The sequence below is a fragment of the Muntiacus reevesi genome, chromosome 20, assembly GCF_963930625.1.
Source record: "Muntiacus reevesi chromosome 20, mMunRee1.1, whole genome shotgun sequence".
NCBI classification, from domain to species: Eukaryota; Metazoa; Chordata; class Mammalia; order Artiodactyla; family Cervidae; genus Muntiacus; species Muntiacus reevesi.
The window spans coordinates 8,235,443-8,261,959 of record NC_089268.1 but is presented as its reverse complement, the minus strand read 5'-3'; the positions used below and the strand labels follow the sequence as shown (position 1 = coordinate 8,261,959).

At 38.4% G+C, this 26,517-nt stretch overlaps 1 protein-coding gene across 5 annotated transcripts in view; it reads left to right on the top strand.

Moving 5' to 3' along the window:
- Positions 1 to 26,517, top strand: part of TINAG (tubulointerstitial nephritis antigen) — a 140,110-nt gene that overhangs the window by 76,985 nt on the left and 36,608 nt on the right. For all 5 annotated transcript variants that reach the window (XM_065913223.1, XM_065913219.1, XM_065913221.1 and 2 more), the window contains exon 10: positions 6,979 to 7,024. In XM_065913223.1, coding sequence (XP_065769295.1) covers positions 6,979 to 7,024 — 46 coding nt within the window. The remainder of the gene's footprint in view (positions 1 to 6,978; positions 7,025 to 26,517) is intronic.

Sequence of the window (26,517 nt, the reverse complement as noted above, 5' to 3'; positions counted from 1 at the left end):
AACACTCTTTCAAAAAAGTAGCTATTATAGAGTCCAATTTATTCTTATACTTTTTGACTTACAATATCATATCAGTTTTGGATATACAGCATAGTGATTCAATATTTTTATACATTAATAAATGATCACTGCAATAACTCTCATTACTATCTGTCACCATACAAAATTATGACAATATTATTGATTATATTCCCTAGGTTTTACATGTCCATGACTTATTTATATTATTTTTTACTATTTTTTATTTTTGAACCAACTCAATATAATTAAGATTTATACAATTTCACACAACAGTAGGATACAAATTCTATTCAAGTTCCCTTAGATTGTAAACTAGAAGACACTGGAACATATCCAGGGACATGAACAAGATACAAAAATTCATTTGTTTTTCATTTCCCAACGTCACTCCCATTAGATAATCAACATCTTGAAGGGAGAAGATACATTTTCTTTGTATGAAAGAGTAGCTTGCTGAATAAAGGCAGAAATAAATGGATGAAGTACACAAGAGATTCTGTGCTTTCATATTAAAAAAAATACTTATAGGAATATTAGTATTACTTTAAAAAATTGCATATTCAGTTTTCTCTTATTTACCATGTTGAATATGACCAACACTGGATAAATGGGTCTGAATGGCAAAATCAAGTGAAACCAAAGGAGAGAAAAAAAGTAATTTAAAATCTTATATTGATACAAAGTACTTATTTAGTGCCAATGATTTTACTATCTAGACAGAACTTAAAACAGCATTTTAAGAAGTCTAGTATCATTTAGTACAGTTGTCTGAAAAGAATAACATCCTTTTCAAAAGGAATAACCTTAGCAATACAAAATCTTACATCATTCTTTAATGCTTACTTTGCAGAATTTATGATCTCTCTAAGAAAGACTTAATATTATGCAAAAGAGTAGTGTTTCCAAAACTACCTGAAAGTGAGCATATAAGATAAATCCAGATGGCAGAGTTTAAGTTATGCATATACATATATCCACTCATCTTTAAAGGTTCTTTTCCCATATAGGTCATTGCAAAATATTGTGTAGAGTTACCTGTGCTATGTAATAGGTCCTTATTAGTTATATATTATTTATAACACTGGGCTTCCCAGGTGGCGCTAGTGGCAAAGAACTCACCTGCCAATGCAGGAGACATAAGACGTGTGGGTTTGATCCCCTGGAGAAAGGCATGGGAACCCACTCCATTAATCTTTCTGAGAGAATCCCATGGGCAGATGGAGCCTGGCAGGCTACAGTCCATAGGGTCGCAAAGAGTCAGACATGACTGAAGACTTAGCACGCGTGCACACATATATAGTAGTATGTATATGTCAGTCCCTATCTCCCAATTCATTCCTCTCTAAGAAACGATCTCAGGGTGGTCCAATTAACCTGGTGGTCCAATGGTTAATTAAGGTGATCCCCTCCCACTGCAGGGGGCACGGGCTTGATGCCTCATTGAGGAACTGGGATCCCACAGGTAGCCCCCGAATTGGAATAATTTATATAAAACATCTTTATTTTAAAAAGGAAAGAATCTCAGCAAAGGATAGTTAAGGTACTGGTTCATTTTAACAAATGTTTGTGAATACTTCTCAACTTGAAGAGGTACAAGGGAGGCAAAGAAGAGTGTAAACAAGTTTTGAGCAAATATGAATACAAAGAAAATCCTCATGTCCTCAAAGATATTTGTTGTCTGATGAGTAGATATTTGTAAAAATATATCCACATTCCTGAAATTTTCAACCTGTTGGTACAATGGCATGCAAAATCCAGTACCACAATTCAAGAAAGTATAAATACGTGTGTATGTGTGTGTGTGTATGGATTCACTATATACTATTCATATATATATATATATATATATATATATATATATATATGTACATTCACTATGATATTAATAACCTAGGGTCTGATTCTTCCCAGTCATGCAGAGCCTGGGATATTTACAAAATAACCCACTCGTCTACCTTCCTATAACACTTCTTTGTGACTTGGATTACCATCTTAGGGACTGTCTACAGAAGACAGAGGAAAGAAAAGCTAGCTGAAGGTTGCGGTGCAAACATTAAGAGTCTCTGATGGATGAAACTTGCTTGTCATTTGACACAGAGGCTGTAACACAGGGAAATTGAACAATAGCTTCTGTGCGGAGGTGTGATATGTTCTTTCTGACTGAATTTTGCATAAATGTCAACATCCTTTGTTTATAATTTTTTCACAAGCAGTCAAACCCCTGAAACTATCAGCTTTATCCTACTTATTTTCCTTTCCCTCTTTCACTTTTATTGAAGGATTTGGTGAACTTTCCTGTCTACCTTGAGAATGTTTATAATAATTTGAACACAGACTTTCTCCCTGGGTTAAAAATGATTGGTGCTCAAAATAATGCATCTTAAAATGATAATAAACAGCAGTACAAACTTGAAAAGAAATTTAAGGCAAGTCCAAAGAGTTAATAGATTTATAAGATAAGAATGATTATTATATCACTAAATATTATTTAGATAGTCATAACAAAATATTGAGAGTCCCTTGGACTGCAAGGAGATCCAACCAGTCCATCCTAAAGGAGATCAGTCCTGGATGTTCATTGGAAGAACTGATGCTGAAGCTGAAACTCCAATACTTTGGCCACCTGATGTGAAGAGCTGACTCGTGGGAAAAGACCCTGATGCTGGGAAAGATTGAGGGCAGGAGAAGAAGGGGATGACAGAGGATGAGATGGCTGGATGGCATCACCTACTCAATGGACATGAGTTTGAATAAACTCCAGGAGTTGGTGATGGACAGGGAGGCCTGGTGTGCTGCGATTCATGGGGTTGAGAAGAGTTGGACATAACTGTGCTTCTGAACTGAACTGAACTAAACAAAATATTAGGAACATATGAAAAATACCACATTTGAACAAAAGTAAAGGTTTTAGTTTTTACTTCTTAGATATCTCCAGAGTGGTTTATTTGGTTTTTTTTCAGTGATACTAGAATAAGAAAAATTTTACAGCTACATTTCTTCTCCTTTGTGATGAAAAGCTGCTTCTTAGAATTATAGTTGACCCTAGAACAACGCTGGGGTTAGCACCAGCCCCACATGTTTGGAATCCTGAATGTAACTCTACAGTCTGCTCTCAGCACCCACACTTCAGTATCCATGGATTCAACCAACTTCAGACCCTGTGGTACTGTAGTATGTATTTAGTGAAAACAAATTCCATTTAAGTGGACCTATGCAATTCAAGCCCATATTATTCAAATGTCCACTGTAGTTAGTCTTTGATCTGTTGGTAATGGGATTATTGTGTAGTCATCATTTTGGTATATCCTAACTCCATAATGCAATTGTGGATCTTCATGCCCCAAAATGGTCTCAATATTTCTGAGAGTGATAAGAATATCTAAAACGGACTTAATAATACATGCAATACTTACTTCATGGTGCATTTTGCCATGATGTCTTTTCAGTTTCTTCTGGTATACTATTTTGTCTTCCCATGCACCATCCTCAATGCAGTGGAACCTAGGAAGTTAGAAATCTCTTACAAAGTGGGACAGAAACCTATGCATTTCTATCATTACCCTCTATTTGAGTATTACTAAAAGTGTTTCATGGTATACACAGCTTTTAGTGAAATAGCTTTTCCAGATTTTAATAAAAAGTCTGACCTGTTTCTGCCCCAACTCCAAACTGAGCTGAGTTTGGCATGGACCTCAGTTTGGACGAATCTGAGTGACAGGGAATGGACTGTACTCTCAATGGCTCCTCCTCATTGTTGACAAATGTTTAACTACGGGATTGAGCTTGTTGCGTCTAGATCTCTCTTTCTCTAATGGAAGTTCCTTCCTATGAGGCTCTTTAGTGCCTCAAGCATAATGTACCTCAACTTCTCACCATGTCTGATGGATCTCAGATTTGGGGGTCCTCTCCTGCCTATATGGTTTTGAAGTCAAGTGGCTTCTTAGATTCTTCTGATGTAGTCGTGTATTTTGTATTTGGTATAAATAGCTAAAGTAATCAGTGGACAGGCTGTCTGAAGGAATGTTTTCTTGAGTGGTCAAGAATTTGCCCTTTCTGAAATTGTCATGATAGCCATCATGAACAGAAAATGAGCAACTCAACATTTCAGATATGATCTACTGGTAGAAGCATATAATACCCTTTGAATATTTGGGATCAAATCATTTTTTTAATATGAATTTATTTATTTTAATTGGAGTCTAATTACTTTACAATACTGTAGTGGTTTTGCCGTACATTGACATGAATCCGCCACGGGTGTACATGTGTCCCCCATCCTGACCCTCCCTCCCCATCCCATCCCTCTGGGTCATCCCAGTGCACCAGCCCTGAGCGCCCTGTCTCATGCATCAAACATGGACTGGCGATTCGTTTCATGTATGATAATACACATGTTTCAATGCCATTCTCCCAAATCATCCCACCCTCGCCCTCTCCCATTTGACTGGTAAATTTTTCAATGTCAGTAGCTTATTTAGAAAAGTTACAAGAATGTAGATGTAATTATAAAGTTGAAAAATGATTTTGAAAACTGAATCAGTTTGAAAAGTGAAAGTGTTAGTCACTCAATTGTGTCCAACTCTTTTGCAACCCCATGGCCTATAGTCTGCCAAGTTTCTCTGTCCATGGAATTCTTCAGGCAAGAATACTGGAGTGGGTTGCCATTTGCTTCTCCTGGAGTTCTTCCTGACCCAGGGATCGAAGTCAGGTCTCCTGCATTGCACACAGATTCTTTACCATCTCAGCCACCAGGGAAGGAGGAGGAGATAACCTCTTAGTCACAAGATAAAATGATCCAAATACATTATTACTTATTCTCATGAATGCCCCCAAGATCCTTGCAATAAACTTGCCATCTTTAAACAACACTTCTATGGTACCACAGCATCATTCTATTTATACTCTATTAAAAACAGCTTTCTGGGAAATAGACATATTGATAATATTTGAACAACAAATTCATATTTTTTCCAGAATGCTTTTTATACAATGAAAAACCACTCTGATGTTGAGATTTGGGGTACTAGGGATTAATTGATGTGAACAGGATTGTTTTCCCATAATCCACCAAAGCTCATGAAAGTGGTGGTCAACATGCTTTCTGCACATAAGACTGACGACATTCACGGCACACTGCATTTGGGGACTGAATGTTCATAAGAGAAGCAATATAACATATTGAGGAGAACATGGGATTTGGAGCTGTGGTTCAACATCCCCCCTCTGGGATCTTGGACAAACCTTGATATTTCATTAGTAAATAGAACATGTTAGTATCATCTATGTCCTTGGCTTTAATCAAGAGAAAAAGAAGAGGTGTTTTAAGTCTTGATTTTTTTTTAAAGAATCGTCACTGTTACACTGAGAATGTACCAGTGCTGAGAATCATCCTCATCATTTGGTCTTTAAGTCGTGTTTGACTCTTTGCAACCCCATGGACTGTAACATGCCAGGCTCCTCTGTCCTTCACTGTCTCCCACAGTGTGCTCAAATTCATGTTCATCGAGTCAGTGAGCAGGCTTCCTTCATAGCTCAGTTGGTAAACAATCTGCCTGCGATCCAGGAGACCACAGTTTGATTCCTGGGTTGGGAAGATCCGCTGGAGAAGGGATAGGCTACCCCGCTGGTATTCTTGGGCTTCCCTTGTGGCTCAGCTGGTAAAAGATCTGCCTGCAATGCGGGAAACCTGGGTTCGATCCCTGGGTTGGGAAGATCCCCTGGAGAAGGGAAAGGCTACCCACTGCAGTATTCTGGTCTGGAGATTTCCATGGACTGTATAGTCCATAGGTAGCAAAGAGTCAGACACGACTGAGCAACTTTCACTTTCCACTGAGTCAGTGATGTTATCAAACCATCTCATACTCTGTCATCCCCTTCTCCTCCCACCCTCAATCTTTTCTAGCATCAGGGTCTTTTCAAATGAGTCAGCTTTTTTGCATCAGGTGGCCAAAATATTGGAGCTTCAGCTTCAGCATCAGTCCCTCCAATGAATATTCAGGACTGATCTCCTTTAGGATGGACTGGTTGATCTCCTTGCAGTCCAAGGGACTCTCAAGAGTCTTCTCCAACACCACAGTTCAAAAGCATCAATTCTTCAGTTCTCAGCCTTCTTTACGGTCCAACTCTCACATCTGTACATGACTACTGGAAAAACTATAGCTTTGTCAGCAAAGTGATGTCTTTGCTTTTTAATATACTGTCTAGGTTTGTCATAGTTTTCCTTCCAAGGAGCAAGCATCTTCTAATTTCATGGCTGCAGTCACCATTCACAGTGATTGTGGAGCCCAAAAAATAAAATCTGTCACTGCTTCCACTTTTCCCTCTTCTATTTGCCATGAAGTGATGGGACTGGATGTCATGATCTTAGTTTTTTTAATGCTGGATTTTAAGTCACCTTTTTCACTTTCCTCCTTCATCCTCATCAATAGGCTCTTTAGTTCCTCTTCACTTTCTGCCACTTTCTCCTCTTCGCTTACTGAGAATATAGGATTAGATTTCCATATGTGCATGTATATAGAGAAATTCCACCTTAGTCATATAGCCATTTTATAAAAAAATTTATGCATATGAATATTTTTGCAAAAGCACACTTTTGTAGCAATTATCTTTATTTACATCATGGTTTTATCATTATTCTTGGAGATGTAAAGAGGGGAGATGTCTTTAAGTACTTTAAACCATTACATTCCAGCTGCCCTAAGGCTTATTTCCTTTGATCAGCAAGTTTGATTTCAAGCCATTTGGATTAGATAAGTGTACTCTTGAAAAGTCAATGATGTTTTGGTTAAAAAGAAACAGTGCATTCACTTTTATGTAGGCAATGATGATAGTTCCATAATGAAACGTGGTGGGACAAAGGGAAATAGAAAAGATACAATTCCGACAATAATTTGTGTTTTATCAAGATGCAACTCAAGCTTTTTTAACCGTGCTAATAATTTTTATTATTATTTCTAGATGGGGCACACTAAGAGGAGCACAGGGGCAAAAAGAAAAATTTTGGGTAAGTAACACTTTCCAGTTGAATTCCTACTGTGAAGTGAGTATTTTAGAATCATCTGTGTCTCTACTCCCTGTTTTGTATTCTTTAGTCATATCCTAAATCACTATACTGTTGATTGTAATATTGGTATTTTCTCCAGGACAAAATCCACTGTAATCATTTATGTTATCCTAATAGTTTTCAACTCTTCTTATTTCAAATTGTAACTGTGAATCAGTATTTTTTTTCAAAATGAAATCAACAGAAAAACTTGTCTGTTTTCATCTGTATAAACTTAAAAAAATTGATCAGTGTTCTCTCATACAGGTCAGTCAACTTTGTATTCTTACATTATTTTTGTTATGGGTGATGCTTTTGTAATATTAGTATTGAACATACATATAGAGTTTATTTTTGTTTTCACCAACTTATAACACACATTTCTTTACTGACAAAAGACAATAATTAGGCTAACATTATAGAAAGCTATATATAAGAAACAGTGAAGAAGATTGGAATTATTACCTGGCTGATTACAATAAACTTTGAAGAGTTGTCCTAGGACCTTATATCAGATACCCTTTGTGTGTGTGTGTGCCAAGCTGCTTCAGTCATGTCGGACTCCTCGTGACCCTATGGACTATGGCCCGCCAGGCTCCTTCATCCTTGGGATTCTCCAGGCAAGAATAGTGGACTGGGTTCCCATGCCCTCCTCCAAGGGATCTTTCTGACCCAGGGATGGACTCCGTGTCTCCTGCAGTTCCTTCACTGTGGGCGTATTCTTTACTGCTGAGCCACTAGGGAAACCCCATATACCCTCTATTCTGTCAGAAATAAAGTTTAGGTAATGCTATTTATCATCAGCTCAGTTCAGTCGCTCAGGCGTGTCCCACTCCTTGCAACCCCATGGAACACAGCACGACAGACTTTCCTATCCATCACCAACTCCCTGAGTTTACCCAAACTCTTGTCCATCGAGTTGGTGGGCCATCTTATCCTCTGTCATCCTCTTCTCCTCCTGCCTTCAATCTTTCCCAGCATCAGGGTCTTTTCCAATGAGTCAGTTCTTCACATCTGATGGCCAAAATAATGGAGTTTCAGCTTCAGCATCAGTCCTTCCAATGAACACCCAGGACTGATTTCCTTTAGGATGGACTGGTTGGATCTCCTTGCAGTCCAAGGGACTCTCAAGAGTCTTTTCCAACACCACAGTTCAAAAGCATCAGTTTTTAGCACTCAGCTTCCTTTACAGTTCAGCTCTCACATCTATACATGACTACTGTCTGTAGGCCTATTTATCATAGAACTGTAATTTGAATGTATGCATTAGAAGGCATATTATAACTTACAAAATGCTAACTATTAGGGTTTGTGCTCATTCGAGTGACTCTTGTTAATTAGATTTTTCCAAAACGCACTTGCAGAAAATCAATCACACAGGTGTGTGGTCACCACCTGTATTTTCTGTTGATATATAGAGGTGTTATGCCATTGAGTATGGGCTTCCCAGGTGGCTCAGTGGTAAAGAATCTGTCTGCAAAGCAGGAGACAGAGATTGGATCCCTGGGTTGGGAAGATCCCCTTGCGGAGGGCATAGCAACCCACTCTAGTGTTCTTGGCTGAAGAATCCCATGGACAGAGGTACCTAGCAGGCTACAGTCCATAGGGTCGCAAAGAGTCACACATGATTTAGCAGCTTAGCAGGCACACACATGTACCCTTGAGTAGAATGATGCTTTTTTGTATTTAAACAGCTTTCTCAAATATCATTTTCCTTATTAAAGTACAGCTTGAGGTACAATAATAACATTCGTGTTCAATAGTTAATCTTTATAATATTTGAAAGAGAATATATTATTTGAGTCTCCTGGAATACTTCTGAATGCTGGAATAGTATGAGTAGGGAATAGCATGTCTACATTGCTGCCAAAACTGGGGACGGAAAAGCCTGAAGAGAGCCTGAAACATGCACATGGTAGGTATAGCCCTTGAAATATTTGTAACCAGGTACACACACACACACACACACACACACAGCTAAGTTTAACCCAACTTTTCTGTGGCCCTGACCCTGCTCAGTTCTTGACTAAATTGAGGGATTTCATCCCTCACCATATCTCTCCCAGAGAAGAAAAGTTGACCTTCTTTAGGAAATAATCTCAGGGTCAATATCTATGCAGTTAGCACTCCATATCTGCCAGTTCTGCATCCACAAATTCAACCAACATATTTAAGAAATTCTACAAATTCCAAAAAGCAAAACTTCAATTTGCTGTACACTGACAACTATTTATATAGTATTTATATTGTATTTTCAACTTTTTACATAGCATTTACATTGCATTAGGTATTATAAGTAACCTAGAGATGGTTTAAAGTGTATAAGAGGAGGTGTGCAAGTTATACACAAATATTATGTCATTTTATATATAAGTTTGTAAAAAAGACTTGTGAGAGTTGTGAGTTAAGTTTTATTTGAGGCAAAATAAGGACTATAGCCCAGGAGATAGCCTCTCAGATAGCTCTGAGAAACTGCTTGGAAGAGATGAGGAAGAGGCCTATATATATATATATATATATATATGGTTGGGTGAAGGGAGAGTACACGCAATCAGATACACGTTTTGCAGAAGGTTTCTGCTAGTTTTATGGAGGTTACTGCTAGTCACAAGGAACAGATGTCTCCATTAAAGATTTTAGTGCTTTTCTAGATATGAGAAGATGCCAGAATTTGAGCTCATAAAGTCTCCTGAAAATATTTAATTATCCAAAGGCCTGTTCTGCCAGTTTTCCAGAACGCAGGGTGACTCGTTCCTGATCTCATCCCTGAAATTTTTGAGGTGTGTTGAGGCTGAGAGGCTGCAGTGGCTGGTGACTTCATCCTTTTGGAGGCAGAAGTGCTGGGCTTAGTCGCTCAGTCACGCCCGACTCTTTGTGGCCCCATCGACTGAGCCCACCAGGCTCCTCTGTCCGTGAAGTTCTCCAGACAAAAAGACTGGAGTGGGTCGCCATGCTGGAAAGTGTCCATTTTTAGTTGGCAGACTTGAGCAACTATGGATTTTGATGCAGAGGGAGAGGGGTCCCCTGGAACTAACCCCCTACAGACATCAAGGGACAACTGTAATTATTATGACCAAGTATATAGGAAAAAAACATTTTGAGACATGTGAAGAAGAAAACGTGACAATAACCAAGGGAAAAGGTTATCAATAGAAGCAATAGATGTAATAACCATTGTAAAAAAATATTTAAAAATATGAATGAAAAGATGGAGAATTTCATTGAATTGTTTCAATATACAAAAAAAAGTTATTGAAGGTATGAATGCAATGTCTGAAATTAAGAACTCAATGTATGGGTTAAATAGCATACAGAATTAGATATCTTAAATAAATGCAATAAAATATATCCAAGTTGCAGAACACAGAGGAAAATATAATGGAAAATCCAAAACACTAGTAAGAGATGGGTGGGGCACATTAGACTTTTGTTTGCTGGTTTCTATTGGAGTATAGCTGCTTTACAACGTTGGGTTAGTTTCTTTGTACAGTGGAGTAAATCAGCCGTGTGTCCACATGTCCCCGACCTCTTCGGCCTCCTCCTCACCTCCCCGTCCCACCCCTCTGGGTCATCACAGAGCACAGATGAGCTCTGTGTGCCCTACAGCAGGTCCTCACTGTTTCACACGTGGTAGTGTATGTGTGGAAATCCCAGTCTCCCAGCTCATTCCACCCCACTTCCTTGCCCCGCCCCGTGTCCACCTGTCTGCTCTCTGCATCTGTGTCTCTGTACTCACCCTGCAAATAGGTTCCTCCGTACCAGTTTCCTAGATTCCACATATATGTGTAAATATATCATATTTGTTTTTCTCCTTCTGACTTAATTCACTGTATGTTTAACTACATTTCTCAGAAGGATGAGAGAGAGGATGAGGCAGTGTCACAATCTAAAGAACTGATGGTCACAAGTTTTCCAAAACTGAGAGACATCCACCTAAGTTCAGGAAGCTCAATAAACTCCAAGTAAGCAAAACTAGAATTTTATTAATATATCCGTTGACAACTTTCTTCAAAGAAGGCAAATAGGAAACACTTTCATTCAAACAAAAGCTAAAATAACACAGCATAAAAAAGATAAAGCAAAGGTCATAGAAAAAAGAGAAAAACAAATCTGCAATTTGGTTGCATATTCCAACACATCCCACTTATAACTTCAAACAGAAAACAGCTAAAATACAAGTAAAGATATAGAAGGTTAAAAAAAAAAAAAACCATTAGCTAGCTTTATGTGCTTAAAACTCATACAACACTAGAAACAAATATTAATGGACACTTTTTTGTGCATAGGGAATATTTGCTAAAGTTGACCATATGCTGGTTATAGGGAAAGTTCAACAAATTGAAAGGATTTAAATTTTACAGAGTGTGCTATGGAAAAACTTGTGTTAGTTAGCTAAAGCAGTACTGAATTTAATAGGAAATGAATGTATTTGAAAAATAAAAGGTTAAAATCTATACATATATTAAAACAGGAAAAGTTGAAAATAGCAATTTAATAATCCAGATAAAGAACTCAAACCTCAAAAACAAACAAACAAACAAACAAAAAATAGAAGGAAGGGAATAAAAAGGAAAAGGGCAAAAATCAGTGAAAATGTGAACATACAATAGAGAATATCAAGAGAGCAAAGATTTGATTCTTTGATAAGATTAAATTCTTAGGAAAGCTTGTAAAGAAACCAAGAGAGAGAGAAAAAAAATTACCATAGAAATAAAAATGGAAGTCTCAAAATCTATCAGTTCAATAGATATTGTTGCTGTTGTTCAGTCATTAACTCATGTCTAACTCTTTGCAACCCCACAGACTGCAGCATGCCAGGCCTCCCTGTTCCTCACTATCTCCCAGAGTTTGCCCAAGTTCATGTCCACTGGGTCAGTGATGCTATCCAACCATCTCATCTTCTGCTGCCCTCCTCTCCTTTTGTCTTCAATCTTTTCCAGAATCAGGGTCTTATCACTTCACTGGTAAATTCTTCCAGACATTTAAAGAACAAATAAAATCAATTTTACATCAGTATACCTTAGGAAAATAGAGAAGAAACAGTTCCTGACTCATTTTATAAATCAGCATAACAGCAATGTCAAAACTTGATAGAGACAACTCAAGAAAGGAAAACTATAGGTCAGTATCTCTCATGAACACAAAATTCTAAACGAAACATTGCAGTTGTAAGATGTAAAAAGGGCAAATATTATAATCAAATGAGGTTTATGACAGGAGTGTGAAGTTGGTTTTAAATGTAAAATCAATGAATACAGTTCATCACATTGCCAGACTAAAGATGGAAAAAAATGATTATCTTAATTTGTGTATGTTAGTCACTCAGTCTTGTCCAACTCTTTGCAACCCTATGGAGCATAGCCCACCAGGCTCCTCTGCCCATGGGGTTTTCCCCCAAGCAAGAATACTGGAGTGGGTTGGCATTTCCTTCTCCAGGGGTTCTTCTCAATTTAGGAACTGCCTGCATTGCAGGCAGATTCTTTACTGTTTGGGCCACCAGGGAAGCCTCATTTTAATTGGTGTTAAGTGTAATAGTAACAGCTTTTTGCCACCTGCCCCCTCATAGATACTCTTATACATCCTCTCCAAACATGGTAGCTGCAAGATCATTAGAGCAACAGTTTCTGATTTCTAGACTCTTACAAAGGTCTCACATGATTAGCTTAGGCAGAATAATCTCCCTTTTAATTAACTCATGGTCAATTGATTGAGGATTTGATCACCTCTTCAAAACTAATTCAACTTTGTGAGATAACATGATCTAATCACGGGTGTGACATCCCATTGTATCCTCAGGTCCTTTCCATTATCAAGTGAGAGGATTATGTGGGGCAACCACACCAAAGAGCAGGAATGTGGGGGTCATTATAGAATCCTGCTGAAAAAAAAAACCAACAGAATTCTGCCGACCTCAGACATCATTTATGACCTAAAAACCTCAGCAAATTAGGAAAAGAACCTACCTTCCTTAACCTTATAAAGTCTACTCTCAAAAACCCAGTAGTTAACATCATAATTAAGGGTCAATGCTGAACATTTTCCCCTCATCAATGAAAAGTAAAACATTTATTGTCATCTTTGTTAAAATTTTATTGAAGTTTCCATCTAGTGTAGTAAAATAAACAAACAAACCAAAAATAAAGGCAGAGGTTGGAAAGAAATACAACTGAAGTTATTTGCAGATGACATGGCTATGTGTATAGAAAATTTAAAAATACATATAGAAATAAACTGTTACAAACAGCATATTTAGCAAGCTTTCTTGATATTCAGTTCAGTAGTTCAGTTGTGTCTGACTCTTTGTGGCCCCATTGACCGCAGCACACCAGGCCTTCCTGTCCATCACCAACTCCCGGAGCTTACTCAAACTCATGTCCATTGGGTAGGTGATGCCAGCCAACCCTCTCATCCTCTGTCATCCCCTTCTCCTCCTGCCCTCAATCTTTCCCACCATCGGGGTCTTTTCAAATGAGTTAGCTCTTTGCATCAGGTGGCCAAACTAGTGGAGTTGCAGCTTCAACATCAGTTGAATTAGGTCAATATAAAATACAAATTATAGTTCTCTATAGTAGCGAGAGGCAGTGGGAAATTAAAAATAAACATGACCTAAAATGATGTAACTATTTAAAAACTGAGGAAATAGTTCAATGAAAAATGTGGAAGAATTTTAGTGTTGGGAGAAATAAAAGAAGACCTAGCTAAAAGGAGAATTATACAATATTAATGACCCCAAACCTCTAGATTAGCATTACCAACTTGATTTATTAATTTACTAACATTCTAATGTAAGAATTAGAGATGTATTTATTTATGCTTTTGGAAGAAAGAGGATTACATTGAAAAAAATGATCCTAAACTTTAAATGATAATGTAAAAAACCTACCGTCCCAAGATAGCCACAGTAAAGAAGAACAAAGCTGGAGGATGTACACTACCATGTTTTAAGAATTTCTATATATCTACAGCAATTAAGACATTTTATTACCAGCATATTGAATATAGAAGCACATTAAAAAATCATTCATAATTGATCATGATTTATATCTTGTATGCAAGGATATTTTAACATACACAAACCAATCAATATGAAATATCCATTAATAGAATGACATATATATTATCAGTGAAGTACATTTCTTCTACAGTTAATTTGTTTAGTTTATATGATGAACAAATACAGAATTTGTCAAATGTTTTTTTCTGAATCTATTAAGATTACTATATATAGCAATATTTATATATATATATATAAATTATATATACTGTTGTTCAGTCACTAAATCATGTCTGACTCTCTGCGACACCATGAACTCCAGCATGCTAGGCTTCCCTGTCCTTCACTATCTCCCCGAATGTGCTCAAACTCATCTCCATTGAGTAAGTGATGCCATCCAACCATCTCATCCTCTGTTGCTCCCTTCTCCTCTGCTCAGACTCATGTCCATCCAGTTGGTGATGCCACCTCATCCTATGTTGTCTCCTTCTCTTCCTGCCTTCAATCTTTCCCAAAATCAGGGTATTTTCAAACAAGTCAGTTCTTCACATCAGGTGGCCAAAGTATTGGAGATTCAGCTTCAGCATTAGTCCTTCCAATGAATATTCAGGACTTTTTTCCTTTAGGATGGACTGGTTGGATCTCCTTGCAGTCCAAGGGACTCCCACGGGTCTTCTCCAACACCACAGTTCAAAAGCATCAATTCTTCAGTGCTCAGCTGCCTTTATGGTCCAACTCTCATATCTATACACAACTACTGGAAAAACCAGAGCTTTGACTAGACAGACCTTTGTTGGCAAAGTGATGTGTCTGCTTTTTAATATCTTTCTAAGTTCAGTTCAGTCACTCAGTCGTGTCCTACTCCTTGCAACCCCATGAATCGCAGCATGCCAGGCCTCCCTGTCCATCACCAACTCCCAGAGTTCACCAAACCCATGTCCATTGAGTCAGTGATGCCATCCAACCATCTCATCCTCTGTCGTCCCCTTCTCCTCCTGCCCTCAATCTTTCCCACCATCAGGGTCTTTTGAAATGAGTCAACTCTTTGCATCAGGTGGCCAAAGTACCAGAGTTTCAGCTTCAACATCAATCCTTCCAATGAATATCCAGGACTGATCTCCTTTAGGATGGACTAATTGGATCTCCTTGCAGTCCAAGGGACTCTCAGAAGTCTTCTCCAACACCAGAGTTCAAAAGCATCAATTCTTTGGCGCTCAGCCTTCTTTGTAGTCCAACTCTCACATCCATACATGACTACTGGAAAAACCATAGCCCTGACTAGACTGACCTTTTTTGGCAAAGTAATGTCTCTGCTTTTTAATATGCTGTCTAGGTTGGTCATAACTTTCCTTTCAAGGAGCAAGTGTCTTTTAATTTCATGGCTGCAATCACTATCTGCAGTGATTTTTAAGCCCCCCAAAATAAAGTCAACCACTGTGTCCACTATTTCCACATCTATTGGCCATGAAGTGATGGAATTGGATGCCATGATCTTAGTTTTCTGAATGTTCAGCTTTAAGTCAACTTTTTCACTCTCTTCTTTCACTTTCATCACGAGGCTCTTTAGTTATTCCTCACTTTCTGCCATAAGGGTGGTGTCATTCGCATATCTGAGGTTATTGATATTTCTCCTGGCAATCTTGATTCCAGCTTGTGCTTCCTCCAGCCCAGTGTTTCTCATGATGTACTCTGCATATAAGTTAAATAAACAGGATGACGATATACAGCCTTGATGTACTCCTTTTCCTGTTTGGACCAGTCTGTTCCATGTCCAGTTCTAACTGTTGCTTCCTGACCTGCATACAGGTTTCTCAAGAGGCAGGTCAGGTGGTCTGGTATTCCTATCTCTTTCAGATTTTCCACAGTTTATTTTGATCCACACAGTCAAAGGCTTTGGCATAGTCAGTAAAGCAGAAGTAGATATTTTTCTGGAACTCTCTTGCTTTTTTGATGATCCAGTAGATGTTGGCAATTTGATCTCTGGTTCCTCTGGCTTTTCTAAAACCAGTTTGAATATCTGGAAGTTCACGCTTCATATATTGTTGAAGTCTGGCTTGGAGAATTTTAAGCATTACTTTACTAGTGTATGAGATGAGTGCAATTGTGCGGTATTTTGAGCTTTCTTTGGGATTGCATTTATTAGGGATTGGAATGAAAACTGACCTCTTCAGTCCTGTGGCCACTGCTGACTTTTCCAAATTTGCTGGCATATTAAGTGTTGCACTTTCACAGAATCATTTTTCAGGATTTGAAATAGCTCAACTGGAATTCCATCACATCCACTAGCTTTGTTCATAGTGATGCTTCCTAAGGCCCATTTGACTTCATATTCCAGGATGTCTGGCTGTAGGTGAGTGATCACACCATTGTGATTATCTGGGTCGTGAAGATCTTTTTTGTACAGTTCTTCTGTGTATTCTTGTCACCTCTTCTTAATATCTTCTGCTTCTGTTAGGCCCATACCATTTCTGTCCTTTATTGAGCCCATCTTTGCATGAAATCTTCGCTTGGTATCTCTAATTTTCTTGAAGAGATCTCTAGTCTTTCCCATTCTATTGTTTTCCTCTATTTCTTTGTACTGATTGCTGAGGGAGGCTTTCTTATCTCCCTTTGCTATTCTTTGGAACTCTACATTCAAATGGACGTATCTTTCCTTTTCTCCTTTGCTTTTCGCTTCCCTTCTTTTAACAGCTATTTGTAAGGCCTCCTCAGACAGCCATTTTGCTTTTTTTGCATTTCTTTTTCTTGGGGATGGTCTTGATTCCTGTCTCCTGTACAATGTCACCAACCCCCATCCATAGTTCATGAGGCACTCTGTCTATCAGATCTAGTCCCTTAAATCTATTTCTCACTTCCACTGCATAGTCATAAGGGATGTGATTTAGGTCATACCTGAATGGTTTCTAGTGGTTTTCTCCACTTTTTTCAATTTCAGTCTGAATTTGGCAGTAAGGAGTTCATGATCTGAGCCACAGTCAGCTCCCAGTTTTGCTTTTGCTGACTGTATAGAGCTTCTCCATCTTTGGCTGCAGAGAATATAATCAATCTGATTTCAGTGTTGACCATCTGGTGATGTCCATGTGTAGAGTCTTCTCTTGTGTTGTTGGAAGAGGGTGTTTGCTATGACCAGTGCATTCTCTTGGCAGAACTCTATTAGCCTTTTCCCTGATTTATTCTGTACTCCAAGGCCAAATTCGCCTGTTACTCCAGGTGTTTCTTAACTTCCTACCTTTGCATTCCAGTCCCCTATAATGAAAAGGACATATTTTTTGAGTGTTAGTTCTAGAAGGTCTTGTAGCTCTTCATAGAATCATTCAACTGCAGCTTCTTCAGCATTACTGCTCGGGGCATAGGCTTGGATTACCGTGATATTGAATGGTCTGCCTTGGAAACGAACAGAGCTCTTGCTGTCGTTTTTGAGATTGCATCCAAGTACTGCATTTCAGACTCTTTTGTTGACTATGACAGGTACTCCTTTTCTTCTAAGGGATTCTTGCCCACTGTAGTAGATATAATGGTTATCTGAGTTAAATTCACCCATTCCAGTTCATCTTAGTTCACTGATTCCTAGAATGTCGATGTTCACTCTTGTCATATCTTGCTTGACCACTTCCAATTTGCCTTGATTCATGGACCTAATATTCCAGGTTCCTATGCAATGTTGCTCTTTACAGCATTGAACCCTGCTTCCATCTCCAGTCCCATTCACAACTGGGTGTTGTTTTTGCTTTGGCTCCATCCCTTCATTCTTTCTGGAGTTATTTCTCCACTGATCTCCAGTAGCATATTGGGCACCTACTGACCTGGGGAGTTCATCTTTCAGTGTCCTATCTTTTTGCCTTATGATACTGTTTGTGGGGTTCTCAAGGCAAGAATACTAAAGTGGTTTGACATTCCCTTCTCCTGTGGACCACATTCTGTCTAGGTTGGTCATAGTTTTTCTTTCAAGCAGCAAGCATTGTTTAATTTCATGACTGCAGTCACCATCCGCAGTAATGTTGGTGCCCAAGAAAATAAAGTCAGTCACTCTGACCATTGTTTCCCCATCTATTTGTCATGAAGTGATGGGACCAGATGCCATGATCTTTATTTTTTGAATGTTCAGTTTTAGGCTTTTTCACTATCCTCTTTCACTTTCATGAAGAGGCTCTTCAGTTCCTGTTCACTTTCTGCCATAAGAATGGTGACATCTGCATATCTGAGGTTATTGATATTTATTCTGGAAATCATGATTCCAGCTTTTGCTTCATCCAGTACAGCATTTCACATGATGTACTCTGCATATAAGTTAAATAAACAGGGTGACAATATACAGCCTTGATGTACTCCTTTTCCTATTTGGAACCAATTTTTTGTTTCATGCCTGGTTCTAACTGTTACTTCTTGACCTTTATACAGATTTCTCAGGAGGCAGGTAAGGTGTTCTGGTATTCCCATCTCTTTAAGAATTTTCCAGTTTGTTGTGATCTACACAGTCAAAGGCTTTGATGTAGTCAATAAAGCAGGAACAGATGTTTTTCTGGAACTCTCTCACTTTGGAACTTCTGGTTCCTCTGCCTTTTCTGAGAACATCTGAAAGTTCTCAGTTCACATACTGTTGAGGCCTGGCTTGGAGAATTTTGAACACTTGTTTGCTAACATGTGAGATGAGTGCAACTGTGCAGTAGTTTGAACATTCTTTGCCATTGCCTTTCTTTAGGACTGGAATGAAAACTGACCTTTTCCAGTCCTGTGGACACTGCTGACTTTTCCAAATTTGCTGGTATATTTAGTATAGCACTTTCACAGTATTATCTTTTAGGACTTGAAAATAGCTGGAATTCCATCACCTCCACTAGCTTTGTTCGTAGTGATACATCCTAAGGACCTCATGATTTCAGACTCCAGGATGTCTGGCTCTAGGTGAGTGATGGTAGTTATCTGGGTCACGAAGATCTTTTTTGTATAGTTCTTCTGTGTATTCTTGCCACCTCTTCTTAATATCTTCTGCTTCTGTTAGGTTCATACCTTTTCTGTCTTTTATTGTGCCCATCTTTGCATGAAATATTCCCTTGGTATGTCTGATTTTCTTGAACCGATCTCTAATCTTTCCCATTTATGGTTTTCCTCTATTTCTTTGCATTGATCACCGAGAAAGGCTTTCCTATCTTTCCTTGCTATTCTTTGGAATCTGCATTCAAATGGGCCTGTCTTTCCTTTTCTTATTTGCCTTTTGCTTCTCTTTTCTTAGCTATTCATAAGGCCTCCTCAGACAACCATTTAGCCTTTTTGCTGTCCTTTTTCTTGGGGATGCTCTTGATCACTGCCTCCTGTACAATGTCACAAACTTCCATCCATATTTTTTCAGGCACTCTATCTATCAGGGCTGCTAGTTAAGACCTGACAAAATGGTCCACTGGAGAAGGTAATGGCAAACCACTTCAGTATTCTTGCCTTGAGAACCCCATGAACAGTATGAAAAGGCAAAAAGATATGACACTGAAAGATAAACCCCTAGGTCAGTAGGTGTCCAATATGCTACTGGGAGTCTTCACTTGTAAAGGAATCTGCCTGCAATGTTGGGGACCCAGGTTCAATCCCTGGGTTGGGAAGATCCCCTGGAGAAGGGAATGGCCACCCACTCCATTACCTTGCCTGGAGAATTCCAAGGACAGAGGAGCCTGATGAACTACATTCCATGGGATTGCAAAGAATTGGGACATGATCGAGCAGCTTAAGACACACACACATATGCTACAGGGGAAGAGTGGAAAAATAGCTCCAGAAAGAGTGAAGAGGTTGAGCCAAAGCAGAAACGGCGTCCAATTGCGGTTGTATATCGTGGTGAAAATAAAGTCCAATGCTGCAAAGAAAAATGTTGCATAGAAACATGGAATGTTAGGTCCATGAATCAAGATAAATTGGATGTGATCAAACAGGAAATTGCAAGAGTGAAGACTGACATTTTATAAATCAGTAAACTAAAATGGATGAGAATTGGTGAATTTAATTCAGATGACCATTATATCTACTACTATGGGTAAGAAAACCTTAGAAGGAATGGAGTAGCCCTCATAGTCAACAAAAGAATCCTTTTGAGTTACAATCTCAAAAGTGAAAGATTGATCTAGGTCCATTTCCAAGGCAAACCATTCGATATCACAGTAATTCAAGTCTATGCCCCAACCAATAATGCTGAAGAAGCTGAAGTTGAAGGATTCTGTGAAACCCTACAAGACCTTCTAGAACTAACACTGAAAAATGATGTCCTTTTCATCATAGTGGACTGGGATGCAAAAGTAGGAAGTTAAGAGATACCTGGAGTAACAGGTAAGTTTGGTTTTGCAGTACAGAACGAAGCAGGGTAAATGCTAATATAATTTTGCCAAGAGAATGCATTAGTCATAGCAAACATTCTCTTGCAACAACGCAAGGAGCAACTCTACACATGGACATCACCAGATAGTAGATACCAAAATCAGACTGATTATATTCTTTGTAGCCAAAGATCAGCATAAGCAAAACCTAGAGCTGACTGTGCCTCAGATCATCAGCTCCTTATTGCAAAATTCAGTCTCAAATTGATGAAAGTAGGGAAAACCACTAGGCCGTTCAGGTATGAGCTAAACCAAATCCCTTATGATTATACAATGGAGGTGATGAATAGATTCAAGGGACTAGATCTGGTAGAGTGCCTGAAGAGCTATGGATGGAGCTTTATAACATTGTACAGGAGGTGGGGAACAAAACCATCCCCAAGAAAAAGAAATGCAAGAAGGCAAAGTGGTGGTCTGAGGAGGCCTTACAAATAGCTGAGAAAAGAAGAGAAGAGAAAGACAAAGGAGAGATGGAAAGATATATCCAACTGAATGCAGAGTTCCAGAGGAAACCAAGGAGAAAGAAGAAAGCTTTCTTAAGTGAAAAATGCAAAGAAATAGAGGAATACAATAGAATGGGAAAGACTAGTGATCTTTTTAAGAAAATTGGAGATTCCAAGGGAAATTTCATGCAAATATAGGCACAATAAAGGACAGAAATGGCAAGGACCTAACAGAAGCAGAATAGATTAAGAAAAGGTGGCAAGAATACACAGAACTATACCAAAAAAGCCCTTAATAACCCAGATAACCACCATGATGTGGCCACTCACCTAGATCCAGACATCCTGGAGTGTGAAGTCAAGAGGGCCTTAGGAAGCATCCCTACAAACAAAGCTAGTGGAGGTGGTGGAATTCCAGCTGAGCTATTTCAAATCCTAAAAGATGATGCTGTGAAAGTGCTGCACTAATTATGCCAGCAAATTTGGAAAAGTCACCAGTGCCCACAGGACTGGATAAGGTCAGTATTCATTCCAATCCCAAAGAAAGGCAATGCCAAAGAATGTTCAAATTACCTTACAATTGCACTCATTTCACATGCCAGCATGATTATGCTCAAAATCCTTCAAGCTCTGCTTCAGCAGTATGTGAACCAAGAAATTCCAGATGTCCAAGCTGGATTTAGAAAAGGCAGAGAAATCAGATATCAAATTGCCAGCATACACTGGATGATAGAAAAAGCAAACATTTTCCAAAAAACATCTACTTCTGATTTACTGACTATGCTGAAGCCTTTGACTGTGTGGATCACAACAAACTGGAATATTCTTAATGAGTAGGGAATACCAGGCCACATTACCTGTCTCCTGAGAATCCTGTATGCAGAACAAGAAGCGACAGTTGGAACTGGACATGGAGCAATGGACTGCTTCCAAATTTGGAAAGGAGTGCATTAAGACTGTATATTGTCAGTATACACTATATATATACATATACTGATAATATATATCTATATCTCCTATATATAATATATAGCATAATTAATATATATATACTGATAACATTATACTTAATAACATATATGTGACATATATATTTACTGATAACATTATACTCACACACACACACACGCACACACACACACACACACACACACACACATATATATATAGGTACTTAATGGTTTCAGGTTGAAATCTTTTCCTCTAAGTTGAGAAAGGAGAAAATGGTGCTCATTCTCACCACACCTACTCAACATAGGCCTAAATATCTGTTGTTTAAGTCTGTGTCTCCTTTTCTGCCCTGCATGTAGGGTGGTCATTACCATTTTTCTCAATTCCATATATATGCATTTATATACAGTATTTGTCTTTCTCTTTCTGACTTACTTCAATCTATGTAATAGGCTCCAGGCTCATCCACCTCATTAGAACTGACTCAAAGGTGTTCCTTTTTATGCTTGAGTAATATTTCCCTGTGTATATGAGGGCTTCCCTGATAGCTCAGTTGGTAAAGAATCCGCCTGCAATGCAGGAGACCCTGGTTCGACTCCTGGGTTGGGAAGATCCGCTGGAGAAGGGATAAGCCACCTACTCCAGTATTCTTGAGGCTCAGTATATGTACCACAGCTTCCTTATCCATTCATCTGACGATGGACATCTAGGTTGCTCCCGTGTCCTACCTATTGTAAATTGTGCTGCAGTGAACACTGGGGCACAAGTGTCTCTTTCAGTTCTGGTTTCCTTGGTGTGTATGCCTGGTAGTGGGATTATCGGGTCATGTGGCTTTTCTATTTCCAGGTTTTAAGGAATCTCCGCACTGTTCTGCATAGTGACTGTACCAGTTTGCATTCCCAACAGTGTGAGAGGGTCTCCTTTTCTCCACATCCTTTTCAGCATTTATTTTGTAGACTTTTTGATGATGGCTGTCTGACTAGTGTGAGGTGATACCTCATTGTGGTTTTGATTTTCATTTCTTTATTAATGAGTGATGTTGAGCATCTTTTCATGTGTTTATTAGCATCTGCATGTCTTCTTTGGAGAAATATCTGTTTAGGTCTTTTGCCCACTTTTCTATTAGGTTGTTTATCAGTTTTTTCATTTGCTATTATTTTCTCCCATTCTGAAAGCTGTCTTTTCACTCTGTTTATAGTTTTCTTCATTGTCCAAAAGCTTTTAAGTTGAATTAGGTCCCATTTGTTTATTTTTGTTTTTGTTTCCATTTCTGGAAGTGGTTCATAGAGGATTTTGTTGGGATTTATGTCAGAGAGTGTTCTGCCTATGTTTTCCTCTAAAAGTTATGCTTTTTCTGGTCTTGCATTTAGGTCTTTGATCCATTTTGTGTTTCTTTCTGTATATGGAGTTAGAAACTGTTCTAGTTTCATTCTTCGACACATAGTTGACCAGTTTTCCCAGCACCACTTGTTGAAGAGAATATATTTTCTCCATTCTATATTTTTGCCTCCTTTGTCAAAGATAAGCTATCCATAGGTGTGTGAATTTATCTCTGGACTTTCCATTTTGTTCCACTGATTTACATTGCTGTCTTTGTGCCAGTACCAATCTGTCTTGATCACTGTAATTTTGTGGTATAGTCTGAGAGAATAACATTGAAATGCACATTAGCATATGTAAAATAGATGACCAGTGCAAATTTGATGCATGAAGCAGGGCACCCAAAGCTGGCGCTCTGGAACAACCTAGAGGGATGGAGTGGGGAGGGAGGAGGGAGGGGAATTCAGGATGGAAGACACATGTGCACCTGTGGCTGATTCATGCTGATGTATGCAAAAACCAGCACGATATTGTAAAGTAATTATCCTCTAATTAAAATAAATAAATTAATTTAAAAGAAACAAACAAACACGAAACTGGAGCCCATTATACAGAGTGAAGTAAGCCAGAAAGATAAAGAACATTACAGCATACTAACACATATATACGGAATTTAGAAAGATGGTAACGATAACCCTATATGCAAAACAGAAAAAGAAACACAGAAGTACAGAACAGACTTTTGAACTCCGTGGGAGAAGGTGAGGGTGGGATGTTTCAAAAGAACAGCATGTATATTATCTATGGTGAAACAGATCACTAGCCCAGGTGGGATGCATGAGACGAGTGCTCGGGCCTGGTGCACTGGGAGGACCCAGAGGAGTCAGGTGGAGAGGGAGGTGGGAGGGGGGATTGGGATGGGGAATACGTGTAACTCAATGGCTGATTCGTGTCAATGTATGACAAAACCCACTGAAATGTTGTGAAGTAATTTGGCCTCCAACTAATAAAATAAAATTTAAAAAAAAATAAAAATAAAAATAAAAAAGATAAAAAAAAAAAAAAAAAAGAAAAAGTAGCATTGACTTACACACACTATCATGTGTAAAATAGATAGCTAGTGGGAAGCTGCCCTATAACACAGGGAGCCTAACCTGATGTTCTGTGACATCCTCGAAGGGTGGGATGGGAGGGGTGAGCAAGACTTAAGAGGGAGAGGGGTGTGTGTGTGTGTATATATATATACATATATATACATATACATATATATATATAATTATGACTGATTTGAGTTGCACAGCAGAAATCAACACACTGTAAAGCAATTAAAAATTAATTTTAAAAACTAAAAAAAAAAAAAAAAACAAAAAAAAAGAAACAAACATAGTAGTGGAAGTCCTTTCTAGAGCCATCTGGCAAAAAAAGAAATAAAAGTCATCAGAGCTGGAAAGAAAGAAGTAAAATCACCTTTATTTGTAGATTACATGATTTTATACACAGGCATACTGTGTTTCATTGCACTTCACTTTATGTGAACTTTTTTCTTTTTTTAACAAATTGAAGATTTCTGGCAGTGGACTGTGATGAGCAGCCTATAAGCACTGTTTTTCCAGCAGCATTTTCTCACTTTGTGTCTCTATGTCACCTTTTGGTAATTCTTGCAATATTTTAAACCCTCTAATAGAAAAAATATTTCAACTTGCAAAATAATCAGATGATGGTTAGCATTTTTTAGCAATAAAAGTATTCTTGAAGTATGCACATTATTTTTTGACATAACGCTACTGTACACTTAATAGATTACACTATAGTGTAAACATAACTTTATATGCACCGGGAAACCAAAAATATCATGTGACTCACTTTATTGCAATATTAGTTTTATAGCAGTGAACTGGAACTGAATCTGCAAAATCTCCAAGGTATACATGTTTGGAAAATCCTAAAGACTTCATCCCAAAGTCGTCAGATCAAATCAATTAATTCAGTAAAATTATAGGACAGCAAAACTAGCATACAAAAATCAATAATAGCCTTTTTATAGACTAGCAACAGATTATCAGAAAAAATAAAGAAAATAAGCAATCCCATGTACATGAGCATCAAAAAAAAAAAAAAAAAAAAAAAGGAGGTGAAAAACCTTTACTCTGAAAACTATAGGACATTGATGAAAGATATTTGTTTTACTTTTTAGTCACAAATAAGTGGAAGGGTATCCTGTGTTCTTGAATGTGAAGAATTAATATTATTAAAAATTTAATACTGCCAAAAAATATAGATTCAATGTAATCCCTATCAAGATTCCAATGGCACTTTTATAGATATAGAAAAGCCATCTTAAAATTTATATGGAAACAAAAGAGTAGCCAAAACAATCCTTTGAAATAACAAAAGAAAAGAAATATCATCTTACCTGATTTCAATCTATACTATAAATTTATAGTAATCAAAAAATGTGATTCTGTCATAAAAACAGATTAATGGAACAGAATTGAGAGCTTGGAAATAAAGGTGAAAAGGAAGTTTCTTTTGCTCAGAAAGCCAGTAACTTGGGGAGAAGATGGGTTTGTGCCCCCCAAAAAACAAATCTGAAGATTCCGCTCCATCACCAAAGTTTTAAAGGGAAAAGGGAAATGATTTCAGTTAATCACTGGGGTGGGAGTCAGAGTCATCAGTGTCCCCCACTGCCTTCCGTCTTGTCAACTTCTTGTGGTCTTTCTTTAGTTGGTATCTTGTTCACACAGTTTGTTCCTGAGATTACTGAAGGGGAAGCTGGGGAAGAGGTCTGGTCACCTGCTGGTTACTTAATCTTCATTTCTACTTCTTTGATCTATGGGAAGAACCAATGGGTTAGACACGGTAGTGTGTGATCAAAAGATTTGAAAAGCATGCTTAGGTTGAAATGAGCCGAGCAAGAGGAGGCCCTGATTTAAGTTTAGTTAAAATATAACTTCGCTAACATGGCAAGAAAAGGGGTTCCCTGCTGAGGACTGTTCTCTGCAAAGGGCTGCTTACACCCCTGCATTTTTTTCCAGCCTTTTTAAATTTAACCCATCTCAGTTCATAGAGAATAATGCAATCAAAATATAAATTTGTCCACCTGCTTTCCTGCTGGAAGTAACAACGACTTGCATCGTTTTCACCATTATTTTCTCTGCGTGGATTTCTTTCCTCCCCTTCTAGCCTCATAAGCTGCTTCTGCTGCTAAGTCACTTCCGTCGTGTCCGACTCTGTGCGACCCCATAGACGGCAGCCCACCAGGCTCCCCCGTCCCTGGGATTCTCCAGGCAAGAACACTGGAGTGGGTTGCCATTTCCTTCTCCGATGCATGCAAGTGAAAAGTGAAAGTGAAGTCGCTCAGTCGTTTCCCACTGTTAGCAGTCCCATGGA